This window comes from Coptis chinensis, chromosome 4 (genome assembly GCF_015680905.1).
Source record: "Coptis chinensis isolate HL-2020 chromosome 4, ASM1568090v1, whole genome shotgun sequence".
NCBI lineage: Eukaryota > Viridiplantae > Streptophyta > Magnoliopsida > Ranunculales > Ranunculaceae > Coptis > Coptis chinensis.
The window spans coordinates 5,926,602-5,948,797 of record NC_141459.1 but is presented as its reverse complement, the minus strand read 5'-3'; the positions used below and the strand labels follow the sequence as shown (position 1 = coordinate 5,948,797).

Here is a 22,196-nt window from a genome sequence, read left to right as displayed (position 1 = left end):
GAGCATGTAAGTCACCAAAGGCATGAGCGCGGGTCGCACCTTGCCCAGGTGTAAATGGAGCGCAGGTCTCGCCCTTCACACCAGAATGAGAAAACATCGTTTTTCTCTACAATTCTCCATCTCGGTGAAGTTTTAACACATAAAACCAAGCCGAACACATCCAACAAGAATACATCCATCCAGAAACTCGCAGTCCATCCGCCCCTAAGGGCCATGCCCACAAAGAGCTCTATCAAGCATGTAGGATTTGGAGTAAGTCCAAACAGTATTGGAACTTAACTCCGGTGACAACCTTAGTCAGTATATCAGCAGGATTGTCATAGGTGTCCACTTTCTCAAGTGCTACATCACCATCCTCAAACGACATCCCATATAAAATGATAACGGACATCAATATACTTGGTCCGAGCATGATGAACCTGATTTTTCGCCAAATGAATAGCACTCTGACTATCACAATGCAAAGCAACACTGTTCTACTCAATACCCATATCATTCAGAAGACTTCGAAGCCATAATGCCTCTTTCATTTGCCTCGCCCTTTGCCAGCATCATATATTCTCGCCTCGGTGGTAGATAGATAGAGCAATTGTAGCCTGTAGCATAGACCTCCAACTAACCGGTGCACCATGCATCATAAACACATAACCAGTAGTCGATCGTAGTCTATCTAGATCACCTGCATAATCTGAATCCACATATCCACTGACATAACAAGTGCCTCCACCATAAACTAGTCTCACATCCAAAGTACCTTTCAAGTACCTTAATACCCATTTCACTGCCTCCCAATGCTGCTTCCCAGGATTAGCCATATACTTGCTTACAACACTAACTGTCTGTGAAATGTCTAGGCGTGTGCACACCATAGCATACATCAAACTGCCCACTATATTAGCATAAGGAACATGTGTAATATGCTTTTGTTTCTCCACCAAACTAGAAGAGAACTTAGCTAAAAGCCTAAAATGCCCAACCAAAGCGTAGAAACCGACTTTGCATTCTCCATACCAAAACGCGAAAGTACTTTCTGAAGGTATTTCTTCTAAGATACAACTATCCGTCGATTCTGTCTATCTCTGTCAATCTCCATGCCCAGTATCTTATTGGCTCCATCTAAGTCTTTCATCTCAAACTCAGAGCTAAGTTGAGATTTTAACTTGTCTATCTCCACCATGCTTTTGGAAACAATAAGCATGTCATCCACATAAAGCAGGAGATAGATGAAGTCATTAATTACCACGAAGCCTACGAAAGTAAACACAACAATCATACTTACTTTTGGTGTACTCATGTTGCATCATGAACGTGTCAAAGCGCTTGTACCATTGCCTGGGTGATTGCTTTAATCCGTACAGTGACCGATTCAATTTGCATACATGATCTTCTTTCTCAGCAACGACAAACCCTTCAGGTTATCTCATATAGATCTCTTCCTCCAAGTCCCCATGCAAGAAAGCAGTTTTCAGATCAAGTTGCTCTAACTCCAAATCAAAGTGAGCAACTAAACTCAATAACACACGAATGGACGTATGTTTGACCACAGGGGAAAATACCTCATTGTAGTCGACTATTTCCTTATGTGAAAAACCCTTTGCTACCACTCTTGCCTTGTGCCTAGTACTGTCGGACTCAGGAAGGACTTCTTTCTTTCTGAACACCCATTTACTACCTAATAGTCCTTTTGCCCTTTGGTAATAAAACTAGGTCCCATGTGTGATTTTTATCAAGAGATTCCATCTCTGCTTGCATAGCTACCAACCAATCTCTGTAATGAGCATCTCTAACAGCTTCCTTGAAGCTATCTGGCTCATCATCTTCGATATTCAATGCATATGCCACTAAATCTACCTGACCATAATGTTTCACCGGCTTGTCGTGCCCATACTTGTGCACTTCTTTAACTTGTCTCTTTGGCCTAGGGTCAGCCACTACAAGTTGCGGATGCTCTTGCTCTTCTTCATGTTGTTGTGTGGTTCCATGATTTGGTACCTCACCATAATCTAACCAAATCATCTGGCAGATCGAATAACTCGAAGCTTAGTAGCTTGAACTTCTATAGACTCACCATTCTGCCCAGCTACTTCCGGCTTACTAAAAGATAACACAGAAGTCTCATCAAAGGTAACATCTCTGCTGACCAGGAATTTGTGGTATTCTAGACACTACAATCTGTATCCCTTTACCCCATTTGCGAAGCCTAAGAATATGACATTCTTAGCTCTAGGATCTAACTTGTTTTCCCTCACATGTTAGTAAGTTGTCAATCCAAATACTCGCAAAATACTATAATCAGCTGGGTTACCTGACCACACCTCATAAGGTGTCCTGCAATCTATAGCTGGTACTGCTGACCTATTGTACAGATAACACGCCATGGACATTACATCTGCCCAATACTCTTTGCCTAGACTGGCATTAGACAACAAACATCTCGTTCTTTCAAGCAAGGTCCTATTCATCATCTATACCATTCCATTCTGCTGTGGCGTGCCCCTGACTGTCCAGTGTCTGGCAATTCCCTGTTGCGCACAAAACTCTTAGAAAGGTCCATAGGTATACTCAATACCATTGTCAGACCGTAATGTCTTTACCTTCCTATCTGTGCGATTCTCAACCCTTGCATTCCATTTCTTAAATGTCTCAAACACTTCATCTTTCGATTTCATCATATACACCCACACATAGCGAGTATGATCATCAATGAATGAAACATAGTAGCGATTACCTCCCTTTGAAGCCACCCTGGAGGGTCCCCAAACATTCGTATGCACATAGTCAAGAATGCCTGTTGTCGTGTGCTTACTTGACTTGAACTTGACTCTGCACTGCTTCCCATAGACGTAATGCTCACAGAATCCCATACTTGGCTTCTTCAAATTCTTCAAGAATCCTCGCTTGCACAACTCAGACAAACCTTTTTCACTCATATGCCCTAAACGCATATGTCATATCTTAGTGCACTCATAATCATTACTACATGCACCCACTGCTACATCGCCTATCATCGTACTACCTATTAGAGTATACAAGGTTCTATGTTTTTAACCCTTCATAACAACTAAAGAACCATTAACAATATTTAGGACTCTACCTTCCCCCACAAACTTGTGGCCTTTGGAATTCAAGGTACCAAGAGAAATAAGACTTTTCTTTAGCTCAGGAACATGTCTCACATTAGTTAAAGTCCTCACTACACCATCATACATCTTGACCCGTATAGTTCCAATTTCTACCATCTTACAAGCAACGCCATTATCCATCAAAACGGAACCACTATCAATGCTCTCATAAGAAGTAAACCATTTTTATTTGGGCACATATGATAGGAACATCACGGAATCAAGAATCTACCTTTCGGTCATATAGTCTTGTGTGGACACACAGAGACTGAACTCATCCCCTTCAAAGCCTGAAACATAATTTGCCTCAATTTTTGCCTTACCTTTTTTATGACCATCTCTCTTGTTCTCTTTCTTCGGGTGAGGACAATTACTTGCATAATGTCCATTTTCATTGCAATTGTAGCACTGTACATGTTTTAAATGCTTATTTGACTTGGACCTAGAATTCTCATTGCTTGTAGAATTCTGTTCATATGAATTTCATCTTGCCACTAGCCCTTGTCCTACATCAATGCTATTCTCAACTCGTGTCTTCTTCATCAACTCATAAGAAAGAAGCGCAATTTGAACTTCGTCGAGATCTATATCTTCTCTGTTTATAAAGTTAGTCATTAGATGCTCATAACTTTCTAGCAAAGAGAATATTAAACATGCCGCTTGATCCTCATCATCCATCTTCATGCCAACATTCAAATAATCCGATAGGCGTCGATGGAACTCACTAATGTACTCTTGTATCGTTGAACCATCCACCATCATTACTCATACTTCTTAAGGTGAAGATGAATTATTTTAATCACTAACGTGCTTTTGCATCGTTGAACCATCCACCATCATCATATTTGGTTTGCTATTCTCTACACCTTTTTAATCATTTTTCAAAGTTTAATATATGTATCATTTTATATTATAGGAGTATGTTCTCCTTTCCTGTCCTTCTATAAATTTCAAAACCAAATGTTTTGAATTAGACAAACAAACCATTTTTATTATTATTATTATTATTATTTTTTATTGGCAAACCTGTTTTAAATGAGATCAGTAACTCTTTGACGCTGGCGGGGTTCGAACCCCAAACTTCTAATATCATCACCCAAAAGTTTTACCGACTTTACTAATCATCAACTCCAACCATTTTTAACTTGGTTATTGCTCAAGCTTGTATAGGGTATAGACTATAGACTACGTATTGAAGTGTGCTTTAGAAAATCGTGATGGTCAATGAGATTGAGGACCTTAAGCATGATGCTAACTTGCTAAGTGACAAGATAAGTGATCGGAAGTTGGAAACTTTGAATCTTCTTATCTTAAGAAGAGATTAACAAAATAAATAAGATGGTTGAAACTTCTGTTTTATCGTCTACCAAATTTTTAATGAGCTATCCAAGATGGGTAGTTTCCCACACCAGGCATAAGAAAATGTTCTCCATTTTCGAGTTGGTAAGAAGATCAAATAATTAAATGAAAACTGACAGACATGCTTCTGGTTTTATGTAATAATCAAGTTGCAATCATGAATAATTAATGCAAACATTGCTGAAGAGTGACAGAGATTCTTAATAAAACAGACTCCCATGCTACTTGGTTTTCTCCCAAAAGTAATCTTTTTAAGGCTAGGATTACTATATGTCCATCAAACCATGCATCTAAATAATTTTTAAGTTGAGTTTAATATAAATCATGATCTTGAAAGGAAAGGAAAGTCAAGTTAAACTTGAACCTAGCTCATCAGTGAGGGTGACAGCAATTAAACTGTTGTATAAAACGTAGGCACTCAGAACATACGCAATCAAAGACTGCAACTATATGACTTAAAAAACGAATACCATGACTAATATTCTGATTGCTAAATATCTTATTAGACTTCTTCTTTTTTCGATAATAATATCTTATTAGACTTCCAGGACTCGAGTTGGAACTTGGAAGTTGTGTAATTTAGCCAAGCACTTGTCGAACAATATATCCTGTGGTTACTTAGGAGTTAGGAACCATTTGCTCCATGATGGATATACATGTGTCGCAACTCGCAACTCTAATTGTGTTATTAACTTATTATTGACAACATTAAAAAAAATTACATTATCAAAACAAATTGAAGTGTAACCACAATACGTCAATACCACATTCAAAAACTACAACACCACTTCCCAATGAAAAAGACAACTATCTCGAAATGAAGCTTAGCCCAACTCAATATCTATAAAATAGATACTAATAGGTATGAATTAAACATAGTAAAGAAAAAACTACAGACGTAGAAGGAGAACATGTTCCGAAAACGCGAATCAGGGGATCCTTTCATCTCGAAGTTGTGAACAATGGTCGTGCAGTGCTTCTTCTCTATGTGGAGTCAAGACAGAAGTTGTCAAGTTTAAAAGGGTGCCTTGAGATTGGGAAATGTAATCTACTGAAAACGTCCCTAGTGATAGAGGGGGAGAGCGCGGAAGGTATAGAATCCGAAAAGCAGACAGAAAAAAGGTGAACTTTCCAAAGACATTTGGACAACTGAGTCAATGCCAATGATATGAGCAAAAAGCATCTTCTCTCCATCTCTCACAGTCCCACTTCCACGCACCCTATCCATTTGTGTCTGCATTGGTCCCTACCCCTTCACTTGCTCACTGCACCCACCACACCACGCCCTTTCTCTTCTTTGATTGTCCATCTCTTCCCTTATTTAGTGTTTACCAAGATTCATAGATCCTCTAAACAACCACATATAGTCCACCCCTAGAAAGTTTAACTTTACATGCAATGCTACAAGCACATAACTAAGCTACCATCATTATCGAGTTAATAAATATATAAAAATATATAAAGAGATAAACATTAATACAACCTTTAGAAATTAATATCACCTTCAAAAAGATATGTCCAGTGCAACATGAGTAAATTAAAAGAATTCTCAATGGAGCTAGATACTAAGGTGCAGAAAAAAATACTCCTACAACAGTTAGGTGCGACATTACTGATTATCACATGCTGCAAAGATTCTACATCTATACTAACAAAGTTGTTTTGGTGGCTGCCAATTACTAAGCACAATTGGAGGTCTTAAAAAATTTGGTTGAGGGGAGCAGGGACGCTCACCAAATTCCACAATAGCTTGAGCTAGAAGTTACTGCAAAACGTAGCTAGGTAACTGGATCTGAAGTCTCATGCTCACGAAAATCATTTTCCTCTGACGTCTAAAATAATTCTGTCTATATAACTAATCTAAGGAAGTTCGTTTCAGCAGAGATAAGAAAACACTAACATACTACAAAAAAAATATTCCAATTTTAAGGACCCCCAGAAACCAAAATTTTGGAAAGTTCAAAAACTGAAAAAGCAGTGTCCCGTGAAACTTTATATTAACTTTCAAAAAATCGTTTACGGAACATTTTTCAAAAGATTGTTCACGTAATTTCAACCATTTTGTTCCATGCACGGTACAACCTGAAAAAGATGATAGGTTAACGAGTAATATCCACCACTAAATGAGCCAATTAAGATTTCCCCCACCCAATATATATATATATATATATTAAAACATCGTAGGAATAGTACTACATAACAGTGTAGTTGAGGTGCGGAGAGGCGCAGTTTGGTGCCTTGCCTCAACCAAGGCATGAGTGCAAACATAAGGCGCGTACCTTTTGTGCATTTTGTTGAGGCGCAAGGCACACGTCTTATCATCATTTGTAGTTTTCTTGTTTTTTGTATATTTTTGGCTATATATGACGCATCCAATAGTTGTATGGTACAATAAATCATACAATTTTTATAAGTTTTATATTATGGTACACTCTAAATTTGTATTTTTACAAATTTTTATTAAGATGAATAGATTGAGAGAAAGACACAAAGATGAATTAAATGAAGTTTTATGGGTTTCCAAAATTTAAATCATGTGTTCTATTTTGTGAAGTCTCATTGGCTCAGTTCAATTTGTTTGCTCCTTTAGTTTAGGGCAGCGGTATTGACACCCCATAAAATGGGACTAGCACTCTTTTTGGATAATATATATCATATACCAATCAGAAAAAATAGATGATATATAACATATATCATCCAAAAAGGGTGTTATTCCCATTTTATGGGGTGTCAATACCCGCGGCTCTTAGTTTATTGAATTGAACTAGATTGTTTTGAGAGATACAATTTTCATTTGTCTATTTAATTGTTGCTTACGTTTTTTTTTATAAGTGATCGATTGTTATACAATTCGTGATTTTTACGGGTGTTGCTTAATAATTTACAAGTTTACAAGCCTATAGAATTGATTTTATTGTTTAGCTATGGAAATCAATGATAATGCACGTTATATTTTATTTTATTTTTATTTTTTTTAATTACTCTGCGTCTCACTTCAATAAGGCGCGTGTTGCGCCCCGCGTCTAAGGCACAAAGAGAATGATGCACTTTAAGTGTGCCTTAATGTCTTGACTACACTACTACATACTAATAAATTACTAGGTAACAGGCTCACATCATGGTTATGGTCTTACCCAATGTAGTCAAGGCATTGAGGCGCATCTAATGCGCAATACCTTCTTTGTGCCTTAGGTGCAAGGCGTGCGCCACGACTTATTAAAGTGAGACACACACTAATAAAAAAAGAGATTTAACAAATAAAAAAATAAAATAAATATTAAATATGACATGAATTATCACTTATTTGCTTAGCCAAACATTAAAATTAATTATATGTGATTGTAAGCATTAGCAAAATAAAACTTGTATTTCTTAATACAATCTAGCTCAACTTCAATAAACTAAAAGAGTGAACCAATTGAATTGAGCTCAATGAGTTTTTCACGAAATAGAACACATAATTCGAATTTTGGAATCCCGTAAAACTTCATTTAATCCATACAACTTAACAAAAACTAGTCAAAATAAAAACTAAGAGTGTACTCTAAGATGAAACTTATTAAATTTGTACAATTTCTTGTACCATACAACAATTAGATCGAGTGTAAATATATCACATAGAGCAAAATTTGTAAAAAAAAATGAAAAAAACTGTAAATGTTGATAACGCCCGCGCCTCAAGAAAAGGCGCAAAAAGAAACAAAAGGCACACGCCTTATGTTAGCTCCCACACCTTGGTCAAGGCGAGGCACAAAGGTGTGTCTTGCCGCACCTTAGTCGCACACCTTTTTGCGCCTTGACTACAATGGTCTTACCTCTACATTAGATAACCTGCTTATCCAGTTAAACTTACAAAAATTAAAAGGCTTACATAAGCCAACAATCACAGACCTAATTTCTAACAGCCAATTAAGAGAGTTTGGCTCTAGAGTGGCTCTAACCGCCAATCATATACTTTCCTCCTATTTATCCAACTGCCATGCACTTGTAATACGCTTCCATTCACTAATTTGTAGCCATCTGTTTTGGAAAAATAAACAATTGAAGTGAAGGGAGACCGTGAAACTCCATTACTCCACAGGAAACATCATGAAAAAGAGACCACTGACTATCCAAAATCCATCTAAATAAAATCAGATATATACAGTTTAAAGAAGGGCCCTCAGATAGATGTCAGATTAGATGGAAATTACAAACAACTCTGGTTAAAGTTATCCTTATTCACAGTAATGTTTTGGCCAAACGATTAGCAACATTTTTGACAATGGAAGTTACACACAGTATGGAAGAACACTATGACCCGGATAACGCTTAAAAATACTCTTACCCTACATACAAAGAATGGAAGCTTAGCCTACCACATCTAATGTCCTAATTTCAGTCAGTAAATTCTAAATTGTGATCTTACCTTCAATCGAAAGGATTTTATATTTCCAGAGGCTTCGCTTTATGCATGTGACCCATACTATTCACAAGATCTTTGCGGGTACACACAGGGAACATATTGATATTCTTGAATTTCAATCGCCTGAGAACAAATGGAAAGCTGAGCTGATCTCGCGAAGTGAAACGAACTACCTCATTAAACCAGAGACACATGAACAGGTTTGTCAATGGTGTGTGATCCCTCACAATGACAGAAGCTTCAGATAGAGCTGAAAAAACCAACAAGCTCATTAGCTGGAAACACATACAAGAGGTACTTGCACTCATAACTGAGATAAATTGTATGATGTGCAAATTAAATTGTCAATAAATCGTATTCCACAGCCAGTCATGGTTTTTAAACACCGAAAGATTATGGAGTAATTTCCACAGCCAGTCCTGGGTTGTACGGCATTCTGGACAAAAACTCATCCAGAACAAATCTAACGTGGAAACAAGTCTAACTTGCAAACATTTTCCCACAGCGAAAAAAAAATGGTTCCCTTATAACAAATATTTCTAATCTCTGCTAACACCATACAAATTTCGCTGGCCAAAGTTCCAACCTGAACAGTTTTCCCACAAACTCAACCGACTCAAACCAAAATTTAGCAATTGTTGAATCCATTGAGAGTTCTTAAGAAGGCGTGCTTAGCAACGAAATCGGGCGCGTCTGTGTGTGTACCGGGGGTGGCGGGCGGTGGCAGCGGAGAATGAAAAAAGAGGACCTCCTTTACTTCTAGAGGGTACAATATAAGAAGGATCAAATCTATCTTTTCCAAATTCTGCTTCCCCTTCCCACAGGAGTAGCTACTAGCCTACTATACACCAAAATCCAGTCTTCATAGTGGTAACACAATCACTAGTCTTCAAGGCAGAAAGGCAGAAGAACAAAGGATTCTCTGTCCTTTCTGTCTGTTTGTTCATAAGGTTTCCAGTGTTCAACACCTACACTTCCACTGTCAGTTCCAACGCAATTGCTGTCTCAACAATCCATGATCCTCCTCGACGCCAACCAAAGTTATCTGCAGGGGGTTTCCATAAGAGGCACTTTTGTTCCCAAACATTGAAAGGGGGAGGATAGAAATACGTAACACGGTTCTTATGTTTTTCTACCTATTATCTATATGTTAAATAATGAAAAATGGTATCCAATATAATGCACACCAATTGATAATATGTCTAGAGGGAGGAGCCAAAACTAGGAAAGAAGGGATGCAAAACAGATTCAAGGACATAGGCTAACACCATCATGGAATAACAAAGTCAAGTAAACAATGTTGGGTCATGGCCTCACATGAATCACTACACAAGCAAGCACACGTTGCTTAAAGCTTTCAAATGCGAGAGAAGCTCAGCTTAGATTCAAACGGCCAATATGCATCATGTTCGACTATAGGCATGAAAAATGGAATAGGTAAATCACACAAAGCAAAGTTATCATGTGCTGTGATACTAAGTAATGCATTTATAATGAACGACATGGCTGGACACATACCCTTCTTGCCATTGAATCTCTTTTCATCCGGGTGCCCATCACGACGGTACTGACTCAACTGTACTTCAACTTCTTCTGGGGTTGCCTTGTGCTTCTTAACAACAGCCTTTCCCTCATCATAGACACTACTACGAGCTCCATGTTCTGAAATTGCAAGCTCAGAATTTGTACGCCAAAGAAGAGCTTCCAACACACCCAACGGATCTCTCCTGAATTGGGATTTAGAGTCTACCCAAATTGAATACCTTGCTTGAGGGAACAGACGATGACTCAACATCTGAAAGTGGAATAGAAGAAAAAGCTAACCATCACAAGGATAACTAAACACCAGGAGTATGGAAAACCCATCTAAATATATCTTGCATGGAAAAAATCAAGTCAGCGATCTAATTGAAGACTAAAAGCAAGATATAAATCAAAGATTCATGTGAGCTAAGAGAAGTGTATCTGCAGAAGTTTTTCTATTACCATATGGACACTGAGAAGAGAACTCTCAAGACCTTATCTTGGAAAGTTTCATATATTTGCAAATATTGAATCTGGTCTTCAGAAACTAATCATGATTCATGAAAGATCTAAGAAAACAAATAAAAATCAAAAGTAATTTAATCTTGAGAAAAAAGAAGGAAGATGACATGAGCTTTTTTTTCCTTCCCTTTTATTTTAGTGAACCCTTCTCCTAGTTATTTCGAGAGAAGACATGGTTTATGGCTTTATGCAGTAATTCGAGATTTCAAGAATGCTTGATGTAGTTTTGGTTAACTAAACTAAAGCTGAAGGTTGGGATGGCTTTGACCAATCCCAGGAATAGCTTCTTTGTATTCAGTTGAAATAACTCTATGCAAATCATAGGAATGTGTTTTATTCTGACTTTTGAATCTCTTTGAGAAAGAAAGTCCAATTGTGAGGGTTCACCAGAGCAAGAATGGCAGTCGAGGAATTTAGCAAATACTCAACTTCCAGTGAAGAGGATCCCACTGACAACAAATAAGCTCAGTTCGACTACTTACTGTTAAATCATAGTCCCTCACTATTATTCTATACAATGGCTAAAGGCCCATGCTCATGTCTCCACACACACATTTATTATAGACATTTCACCAAAAATTTCCATCCTGAAGGTCCAAAACCATTTTTTTTTCAAAAAAAACTGTAGAGATCATGGACTGACTGTTTTCGGAAAGCCATAACTGTTGGACCCTCGGACAACACAAACTCGGCGTGAGGTGCATGTGGAAGACAAGAAGTTAAAAAACGGAAACAGCAATGCAAAAGGGGCCTTGCCGCAAAGACAATGGCTTCTTTATTAAGAGAGCACATCAGTAGGTTAACGTGGCAAAAATCTAATTCTTGAAGCTACTGGCATACTTGAAAAGCACCTTCTTCATAAACATCCTTCATGACAAGACACTGTGTATCAGATATTAAGAAAGAGGGACAGGTTGCAGTGTCCTCGAGAATACTTGGCAGTTGGCCCACAAAATGTTGGCACTCACATTGGCCAGTCAGCATTCCAACCAAGTTTAGTTGCTTCGGAGGATTTTTACTTTGTGGACTACAAACCTACATCTAGTTAATCCTTGAACATGATATTATAGCAATTAGATACATTGGGACTTTCCAAGATATCCAATTGATGAGATGTAAATACTGGTAATTAGTAGTCAATGCGTATGTTAGTACACGGTTAAATGTTGCTCCTTTCTTATTTTATCAGCATACTTTTTGAGTTTTAGTTATGCACTTATGCCCATATTCTGCAATTCCTATAGGTTTCACAATATAGGTGCATGAATCAAGTGTCACGAAACTTATTCTTAAAATAAATGGACAAAACAGAAATGATCAAGGGGATTATTAGTTTACTACCTTGGGGATTTTACCATTCAAACGCTGGTCTGTGAAAGGAAGGTCTTTAACAACCACAATCCTCCATTTGCCAATCATGTGATCCTCTCCAATTCTCTTCCCATTCGTTTCTTGACTTGCAAGAGTGATATCATCCCAAAACGCAACGTAGCAAACCTTCACAACAACCATATTTGAGATATTAAGTAACCAGCCAAAAACTAAAAATAGATAGCATTTTGTGCAAGATAACCTTTCTAAGTGATGCACCCGACATCCCAATAGGTTGATAGAGGTCGTCTCCACCACCAAATGTACAAGTAGACACAACAACTTTACAGGTTTTCATGTAATTCTTGTCCTCATCAGGAATCTTAAAACCTCCATTTTCACTATAGAAACCACAATGCACCTCAGCAGTTCCGTTGACCTGAAACATTCATTTAAAACCAATGCAATCTCTATAACGTGTAATTCTTAAACAAGGTTTAAAGCATCAATTTGAAACAGTGATGCAGTACCTTAAAACTTTGTTGTCTCTCCGACATAGTTTGGATGCCGGTAAATAAATTAAACCTCCCAGCTTCAATACTCCTTTGAAAATTTGCTCCTAAATCTGATTTGTATATCATTCTTTTAACACGAGAATCGGGTCCGTCAGCAATAGGGATATCCAGATGTTCAAGTTCATCTGGGGGCAGTAGCTTCAAACAAGCTGACAAAAGAAAACAAGAAATAAGTACATTCAATTTCCAGTGTAAACAAATAATAACAATAACTTACGTTGTCTGGTGCCATTGAACATTCTTGTAGTGTGATCAAGCCGGTTCAAATTGTTCCCAAGCAGGAGTTGGACATGTTTAGTTTCCGTCTGTTTAGATAACCTTGAAGCTTCAAATATAAGTAAAAAAATTGCTGGAACAAATATCAAAACAGTCCACCACTTAATTACTTTCCTAGATATTCTATGTAACAAATTATTATTATTATTTCCTCCTCCTAGTAAATTTTTCTTCCGTTTTCTTCTCACTTTAACTCTCATTTTCCCTGCTGCCAGCTCATCTGATTCGTCATCTGATACTGAGATTGATATACTGTTAAACATTGATTGATATTGTTTTCTTGTAAAAACTGATCTGCGTTTTCCCTTTGATACTATTTTTTAGAATTGTGGAAACTGATTAAGAGTATTAGCTGTAGGGTGAAATACCTTTTTAGTCCTCTCCCCAAAACGGGTCAGGGCTTTCAAGGGCCCAAGTTTCTAATAATAAATAAAATATGATCTCGAGGTGCCCAGATGATACTAGTCATGACTCATGTTGAGAGTTGAGACATTTTTTCAGGACGAGATGGAGTAAAACACCTTCCACTCGTATTGTTAATATTGCTGCTCCTTACTCGGATGATTGATAATTGTAGGTTCAGTGACACTTTTATTGCCAATAATCAGTACTACAAACTCACAGTTATGCTGTAAACACATTCCTCTGCTTAGTCTTTATACACAGCTTCACATGCTATCATTGCCAAATATTGGAACTCAAAATAAACTCTTCACTACAAGAGAACATTGAAACAGGAAAAACCTAAATTTGACAGAATGGAAGTATGAAAAATACATGAACAAGGTAGGATTCAAAATAGACAATCACCAAAATGGAGAGATGGTGTTAGACCCTTGATCACTAACTCCACAACGTAGTTGGCACTTGGAAATAAACAGATGGTTGTGGTTGAAAATTCCCATATCAACGCTTCGAAAATTGTGGGGCCTTTCTTGCCTTCTTGAGACCAACTTTCTTCCTCTCCACTACCCTAGAGTCTCTGGTAAGCAGACCTTCCTTTCTTAGAGGAACCCTGTGGTTTTCGCTAACCTTCAGCAAAGCACGAGCAATGCCAAGAGAGATTGCCTGAGCCTGACCAGAGAGACCACCTCCATGGGCTTTGACAAATACATCATAGCTAGTCTCATAGCCCAATGTCACTAATGGGACTTTAATGTATTGTAGCCATAGTGGATTCCCTTGAAGATACTCCTGCAAAACATGAAAAGACTCAAACTTGTGATTCACTTTTCAATAGTACAGCAATAGACTAGTTACTTGGATATACACATCAGATAGGATGTTTATATGAACAGAAAGATAGACAATCGTGTACAAACAAGGATACAAATCTTTATTTCCAAGAAATTTTGGAGATATGTAAATATGGTCCAACGATATCATATCTCTCTTTCTTTCAGGGGACAAAAGAATTGGGTCCTATCTAGTAAGTCAATGCTTTGCGGTGGTATACCTTTCCTAGGCCAAGAATCATTTAATTTATAACCTTAATTCACCGTTTTAGACCACATAAAATTCAAGGAAAACCTAGCATTCCAAATTGCCTGTACTTTTAAAGTAACCATAATAAATATATGAATTTTAACTAAGAAAGAAAATGTTGGAGTGTAGAAGTTTTAATATTGCTATCTTCTTTTGTAGTAGAATCATTCTGATGATGATATTTTATACATTGGGCATTTCCTGCCTGTATGTAAGGAACATATTTTGTTTATACCCTCAACTTCCATCCCATGGTCCTTTTCCAATAAAACTTCTAATAATATCGTCCACTAGAACGATTCTAAAATGGACATTAGATGAATAGACAATATTGAGGTGTTGAAATCAAAAGGGAAAAATTTGAGAATTGAGATGTAAACCATGTTTGAGTTGTTTCTACAATGAAACAACTTATTCAGCCCTTGTGAATTGTGATCAAAGACAAAATGGAGAAATTCAACTGCTAATCGCCACATAGTGTGAGAGATTGCAGAAAACATCTCTAGCAAATTGTTCCTCGTATGATCCAAAAGCTTCATTTTGGTTTCTCATTTTGATTGTTTCTTTTTGTTTGAATGACTTCTATCCAATCCAGTTTCAGCCATTAACCAAACGTGAGTGCCACAAGGCAAGGAAATGAGATAAAAAATTTCCTATACAGTGTGTACTGAATCTATTACTTATCACACATTGGTGCTCACCTAAAGGCGGTAATGAGCATTTCATGCAAGGTAGATTTACATCTAAATGGGTAACCAAAAAGTATGTCCTAATATAACAAGATTTGGAGCCTATTAATCTCCTTGCCTCATTTGTATTTTATCACAAAAAACAGTGTCCCTGGAACACACTTCATTAGGATGCCCTTCTAGTTTTTAAACTCTTCCTTCTCTACTACTAACTTCCCTAACGCAGTAAACAGACTTCAATCATCTCGTTATATATTCAGTTCAAATCTTAATTCACCCATTTCAAGAGCATATGATAACACTCCAACTATTATAATATAGTTATGAAATGATTCAAACCCCCACTCCCACCACCATATTCCAACACCAATTGTTTGTTTAAACAGAAGACAGCAATGGTACGCAGAGACCGTATTTGAGTAATTGCACTGGAAGTAAGCTGCTTATCCCATAGAGTTCACTCTTCATTACTGAACTCATTAGTACAGCTGCTTCTAATCACTTATGCTCCTTTCATTTAATTTTTTTTACCCTCGGGTAAATCAGCAATTTATCGAAATGGAATAATTACTAAACAGTCAAAACTAGCCCTTTTTTCCATGCATTTCACAAACAGATAACCAACTTATCCAACAAACCCAACTCCCCAAGAACAGTAAACAAGCTATAATTACAAAATCAAAGAATTGAAAAAAAATTACCTTAGCATCACGGTAATTGATAATAACTTTCCCAGTCCCTTCTTGAAGAACAACTCTGGCAATAGCACATTTACGTCTACCAGTACCAATAATAGTCTGTGCCGCAAACCCACCTGGAAGTCTTGACTTAACATACTTCTCAATACTCAATGCATCAGATTCCAAAGAAGTGGCAGATAGTTCTGCAGTTGCTGCTGAAGTTGCAACGATAGAAAGAGATGGTGTTTTGTTTTTGGAAGAATGTTTTGTTAAGGGAGTGAAATATAAAGTTTGTGAAGATTTGGTGGAGAATGAGAGGGAAGAAAAGGAGGATGTCAGTGAAGTGAGTGACATTGAAGAAGCCATTTTTTTTTTTTTTTTTTTTTTTTTTTTTGTTGGATAGAGAAAGAAAGAAAGAGCAGAAGAATAGCAGATAACAGGCTGTTTTGAGATAATATCGGTATTTACCGATATATTTGACTACGAAATATTGGACACGATATATATTTTTATGTATAATTAAGGACTACTTATCAAAACTAGCTAATCTGTCTGTTCTATGGCCAGGCTTACTATTATATCTCTTTTCTTATTGGTTTCTGTCCAAAGCCATTTTTTAGATCTTCTTCTTAAGAGAAATTGTATAGAGAGAGAGATTAGAAATATGTTAATATTTTGAAAGAGTTTGGAGTAGGATGAGGTTTTGTTTTTGTTTTCGGTGGTTAATTACTCAATTACCCCGACGTATAATTCAAATATGAGCGTGTATTTGGTTTTTGTTTTCCTACACATGAGAAAAGACCAAAACGTTTTTTTATAATTTGCTAAACACACCAATAATAAGACTAGTTTGGTAATCAACATAGTAATTATTTTTTAAGTAGGAATTTTTTTAAAAATATTGTTGATGTGGCTTTCTGTGAGCATATTGGGAGAAACGGATATCTTATATATAATGGGAAAACTTGCCCCGTTTATTAGTCCCCGTATTACCGGTTTTAGACCAATCTTTTAAATCACAAGGGTACCCCAAAGTTTCACCCACCACTCTTTTTTTGCTCTTTACATAAAGGGTAAACTGGGAAAAACGAAGTGACATAATTATAAGCCCAATAATAACGAGAAACAGATGCACCGTTTCGAGTTCTTTACCCGTTTATAAAAAATAACGAAACTCCATCACTTATCTTTCTTCACCATTTAGACCCCGTTTCCAGATTTGGCAAAAAAGCGATAAAATTATACGTACAATGTTCCATGGCGATCTCCAGAAACAGGTTTGCACAATGTTCCATGGCGATCTTCAGAAACAGGTTTGAGTAAATTATACCCATAAATTTTCGAAAGGTTTTAAGTAAAATATCGGTTACAATCTAATTCTTCAAGCAACAATTTTTTTTTTTTTTTAGTCTTTCTCTTCACCCACAAAACAATTTTCTCATTCAAAATAATTAGCCCTCTTCCCATCTCCCTATTACTATTCCCATTCCCCGCTAAAACTCCACCAAAACTTTATGAAGATTTTCAAACCAAGAAGCCAAGTGTCGGGTTTGGTTCAACAGTTCAAAGTAAAGATGGAAAGAAGAAAAAGAGAAGTGGAGAAAGAGCAACGATTATTCGAAGAACCCCATTACAGAAACCATAATTTTTAACTAAGAAGAAAGAAACTCAAGTTCCGAGAACCCGAGCAGGTTATGAGACTACTTTTCTTTTAACTTGGTTGGGTCTTGGTTCTTTGATTATTATTGAAGGTCTTGCTCTTCCTGCTTACGGTATAATATTGAATCCCCTTTGTTCTTAATATTGTTTTTCCGGTATAAAACTGAAAATCTACATCGTTAATGTTTTTTAACCTATTATAACTGTTATGTCAAAGTATATTTGTTGAAAAAGACAGCCCTGCATTGTTGTCAAGTATCATATTTTGTAGGAACTTTTGGATTTAGAAAGAATAAGAGGGGGGTGGGAGATAGTTTGGCATAAGTTGTTAATGTTTATATTTCTTCATTTAGCTTCTTAGTAGGTAGTACTCATTTTGTCCTAAGTTGAATTTTTTTCGCATGCAAGTATGAATTTTAGTTGAAAGTAAGGATTCCCTCCTTAGTTGAAAGTTGCTATTGTCATCTCAAGTTCTCGTCCCCAGTAAGAGTTCTTTCCAATTGTCTATGTATGCAACCTCTTTTACTAATTTTAAAAAATCATTACTGCCATCTATGTTGCCTTGAACGTCTTCATTTTGGATTGCCTGCAATCCTAGATATTTTGATCTATGTTGCGTTAAACCATAATTACTATAAATTCTACAATGGTCAATCCGTCCATTTCGACTTTCATGCATAGCATACAGGCAACACCCATCACACACCTAGCCAAGAATTATCATCCGCTAATCAATAATTGTCGATTTCTTTCAGGATATATTCGTTGACAAATTCAAGGGTTTTGAGTGTGCAGTAAATCCGTATGCACTCTTATACATTGTTTCAGGGGTCCTGTTGCTTGCTAAACATCTTGCCAAGGTAATTTGTATTTAAAACTATACTTTAGTTTTGGTAGTCATATTATTATTATGAAAATTTGATTACTTGGTAAGCTATATTCGATATACACAAAATGGTGTGGAGGAGAATCCAAGAAACATGCATGGCATGGAGTAGACTATCCTCCAGTTGAGAATTTAAATTCGATCTTCACATGAGCAATGTGGTGTGATGAATAGACTTTAGTTATGTATTGTTTTTTGTGAAAGACTAAAGTCCTTTGTAAATGAACATGAGAAATTGTGCACTGTACTACTCTCTGAAAGTTAGACCAAACTCAGCAAGCCGGACCACAGACTCTCGATTACGGTTTACTTTGATTATATTGTTTGCTCAATCACTTTTTGTACTTTTTGTTGTAGGCGCTAATTGTTTTGGTAAGACATTGTCATATACAATTTTTTTTTTTTCATTTTTTTTGCGCTTTAATTGAAAATTTAATGATTTGTTTTGAATTTGGTTGAATGAACGTGTTTATGGGTTTCTGTAGTGGCAAGACCTTTACCATATATATTTCTTTTGTTTTGGTAAGACATTGTCATATACATTTTTTTTTTTTCATTTTTTTTTTTTTTAATTGAAAATTTAATGATTTGTTTTGAATTTGGTTGAATGAACGTGTTTATGGTTTCTATAGTGGAAAGACCTTTACCATATATATTTCTTTTGAATGGAATTAATTGTATGTGACCTTAAGCTATATGCAAAAAACTAAACTATGCAAATTTGTTACTCCCTTCGTTTTTTATTTTTTTATAAAATATGTTGATTGTATTTAGTAATATTTGTTTTGGTTCGTCATGTTTAAATTTTGTAGAATGCAAAAAAACAACACAAGGTTAAAAAAACATCCTACACGATGCTTAACCCAATGTTATGAAAGATGCAAAAGCATAAATTGACAATGAATGCCTCGCAATGCTTAAGAAAGAGGGATGGAAATTGCTATCAAAAGGGGACTACATCAATCCATTGTCAATGAACATATGCAAGAGTTCTCATCTTATTGTACTGAAGGTAAATTTTTGACTACCAATTTCCATCAAACTATCACTTGCAACCTTATTGATTTGTTTTGCATCTTAGTATGATTTTTTGAAGTTTGAAATTGAAATTACATACAACGTCTGATTTCAACATCATCAATTTAATTCGATGTCCTTAGGTTTAGTACTAATCCTATATCGTGTTTTTTTTTTCTTTTTAATCGATGCCCCTTTGTCAGGTTATTATTATTTATTTAGACAATTTCAGAACCATTAGAGTCATATACACATACTATTGCATTACTTTCATGTGTTATAAAGTTATTTGTGTATCTTAGTTATCCAAAAGAGAATATGGTAATAGCATTTAGTCTGTGAATGAACGAATCTGTATGCAACTGTGTTCCATCATTCAAAGTGGGCATGTCTAGATATCAAGCATGTTTTAGGTCTAGGTGATGATTCGTAGATTATTGGTACTATAACTCTATGAACATCCATCATAGAGAGTTGTCTATCAATTTGTATGTGTGAGTTACCTCACTTCCATGCTGCTATTAAAGTGTATATGTTGTCAAGAGGACTGAAGGAAATTGAAGTTGTACCTCATGAATGCACCTGTCTTATCAACACCTATGCATGAAGGCCTATGCTCCTTTATGTTTCTATCACTGAAACAGCGCTAGGGGTAGTTCTAGCTCAACATGACGATAAAAAGAGTACCTATAATCACATGAAAACCATGAAAGCCAGTTACTAAGGAAAAGGTAGAACCATAAATACTATCCAAAATAGTGGAGTCTTAGGTTATCAATCCTATATTGTTAAAGCAGTTCGTATGGTAATAAAGTGCTGCTAATGTGTGTTATGATAGTAGGGCTATTGTATTTCTTTTTGCACTAAGTGATCAGAAACTTAAGCCTATTAGGTTAGGGCATCTAGACCAATCTACCATAAGGGCCTGGACTCCAGTTATGGCTTAAATAGGCCGATCAATTATGTGGGCATGCTACGTCGTTTGTGAAATCAGTTTAACGATGTAGAAGCTTGCCAATGTGAGTTACAACTCAACTGAGCTTAAAAATATTGATCGTACTTGAAGCCTTTTGCATAATCTATTCTGAGGCACTTACGCGGTTGGTCGGTGTATGCAACCTTAGGCAGTTGAGCTATAAGCACTAGGGGTTAGCCTAGCTAGATAGGCATGCTTTTGACATAGCACCTTAGTAATCATTTTAGTTATTTTGTTTGGCGGGGGTATGTGCAAGTTTTTGAATATTTAACGATATTTTGGCATTCAAAGTCGTCCGAGAATAAAATGCTAAACCTTAGCGGATATTTGAGAAGATAGTTCTTTGGTAGTCCGCTTTCGAGAACCTACAACCAAAGAAAAAAAAAAAAGATGCAGATCTTTGTGAAAACCACGACGGGCAAGACGATAACACTAGAAGTCGAGTCAAGTGACACCATCGACAATGTGAAAGCGAAGATCCAAGACAAGGAAGGAATTCCACCAGACCAGCAGCGTTTAATCTTCGCTAGAAGATGGTTGGACACTAGCCGACTACAACATCGAGAAAAGAGTCAACGCTTCATTTGGTCCTCTGTCTGTCTACGTGGAGGTGCGAAGAAGAGGAAGAAGAAGACTCACACCAAGCCGAGAAGATTAAGCATAAGCATAAGAAGGTTAAGCTTGATGCTTTGTAGTTTTACAAAGTGGATGACTCGGTAAAGTCACGTAAGGCGAGGAAAGAATGTCCTAATCGGGGGAGTGTGGTGCGGGCACTTTTATGGCCAATCATTACTGCAAAGAAGTGTGGTTTGACTTATGTTTATCGGAAGGCTGGTGGTGATTGATTACTACTATATTCATCTCCTCTTGGTACGGGTAGAACTGCAGTCAAACTATCTTTGCCGGTTAAAGGGAAGTACGAGTGGAAGGATGATCGATATTGATGTTTGGTTTTCTCTTGTTTTTTGTAACTTTTTCTATGTTGGCGATTGCTTCAGTTGGGATTTTAAATTAAACCATTTCTAGATTTTAATTGGGTACTATCTTCGTTACCATGTCTACTTGATGAATAATGATGACTAGGCTCGGCATCGGCTCAATTGCTCAATTACCATTTTACTTGTTGTAAATTGTTAATTCTTTAGGCTACGCTTCGACCTCGTATTGTAGTTTGCTCGTAAGGTTAATTGGAAAAACAAAAAAACAAAAAAACAAAACGAAAATGATAATAAATGTTGTTGCTTACAATCCAAGCAACTAAGTGTTATGGCCCTGAACTTAGTATATGCCAAACTTAAACATGCTAAAGCACGACTCGCTCGACTGGAAGACATCTGACACTAAGTAGTCTCAACACTGACTGTACCCACTTCCCACACTAATCCAAATGACTAGGCCATATCCTTGATACTCAATTAAAAACACAAAAAAGCTCAAATTCAATGATGAAGTATGGATCTTATTCCAGTTAGAGTATACTTAACAAATGTTTAGTGTTAATTAAACACATTTTAACACGTAATTACCCAGAAAGGAAAAGGAACAAACTAGAAACCAAGCAAAGCAAGAAAACCCACCCCACCACCAAGCAAACTTCCCATGAACGACCATGAACGATAGAATCCAATTCTCTAATTTCTCACAACATGTTTCTAATAACAAACTCCCAAATTTCCAAAAAGAAATAAAAAAAAAAAAATTGGAAAATAA

At 36.6% G+C, this 22,196-nt stretch overlaps 2 protein-coding genes, 1 long non-coding RNA gene and 1 pseudogene across 5 annotated transcripts; 2 read left to right on the top strand and 2 right to left on the bottom strand.

The window, feature by feature from the left end:
* Window positions 1-5,145: 5,145 nt before the first annotated feature.
* LOC147501460 (DNA-directed RNA polymerase subunit beta (DUF616)) lies at window positions 5,146-13,490 on the bottom strand. 3 transcript variants are annotated; one of them, XM_086606516.1, is made up of 7 exons: window positions 13,036-13,431; window positions 12,774-12,967; window positions 12,506-12,682; window positions 12,274-12,429; window positions 10,405-10,681; window positions 8,890-9,136; window positions 5,146-5,882 (listed from the first exon to the last, which is right to left on the bottom strand). In XM_086606516.1, the coding sequence occupies exons 1-6, from the start codon at window positions 13,355-13,357 to the stop codon at window positions 8,907-8,909; spliced, it is 1,356 nt and encodes a 451-aa protein (XP_086462642.1). In that variant the 5' UTR covers window positions 13,358-13,431; the 3' UTR covers window positions 5,146-5,882; window positions 8,890-8,906. The 3 variants fall into 3 exon arrangements, with proteins under 3 accessions (XP_086462642.1, XP_086462641.1, XP_086462640.1); XM_086606515.1 differs by lacking the exon at window positions 5,146-5,882 and adding an exon at window positions 8,020-8,501; XM_086606514.1 differs by lacking the exon at window positions 5,146-5,882 and having other exon boundaries at window positions 8,684-9,136; window positions 13,036-13,490.
* Window positions 13,491-13,658: 168 nt separating this feature from the next.
* On the bottom strand, window positions 13,659-16,379 carry RPS9 (ribosomal protein S9). Its single transcript, XM_086606517.1, has 2 exons — window positions 15,970-16,379; window positions 13,659-14,288 (listed from the first exon to the last, which is right to left on the bottom strand). The coding sequence occupies exons 1-2, from the start codon at window positions 16,312-16,314 to the stop codon at window positions 14,001-14,003; spliced, it is 633 nt and encodes a 210-aa protein (XP_086462643.1). The 5' UTR covers window positions 16,315-16,379; the 3' UTR covers window positions 13,659-14,000.
* Window positions 16,380-17,116: 737 nt separating this feature from the next.
* Window positions 17,117-20,577, top strand: LOC147501458 (uncharacterized). The gene is made up of 3 exons (XR_015219817.1): window positions 17,117-17,261; window positions 18,363-18,467; window positions 19,306-20,577. It is a non-coding gene; the product is annotated as an uncharacterized LOC147501458 (long non-coding RNA).
* A 283-nt stretch (window positions 20,578-20,860) lies between these two features.
* Window positions 20,861-21,331, top strand: LOC147501457 (ubiquitin-ribosomal protein eS31 fusion protein-like; annotated as a pseudogene).
* The last annotated feature ends 865 nt before the right edge of the window (window positions 21,332-22,196 follow it).

Coding starts and splice junctions, on each gene's coding strand:
- LOC147501460 (XM_086606514.1), bottom strand. CDS start 13,357: ATGTTTAACAGTATATCAATCTCAGTATCAGATGACGAATCAGATGAG. Junction 12,683..12,773: donor AGAGACAACAAAGTTTTAAG/GTACTGCATCAC, acceptor TGAATGTTTCAG/GTCAACGGAACTGCTGAGGT. Junction 10,682..12,273: donor TGAATGGTAAAATCCCCAAG/GTAGTAAACTAA, acceptor TTCCACTTTCAG/ATGTTGAGTCATCGTCTGTT.
- RPS9 (XM_086606517.1), bottom strand. CDS start 16,314: ATGGCTTCTTCAATGTCACTCACTTCACTGACATCCTCCTTTTCTTCC. Junction 14,289..15,969: donor TCAATTACCGTGATGCTAAG/GTAATTTTTTTT, acceptor CATGTTTTGCAG/GAGTATCTTCAAGGGAATCC.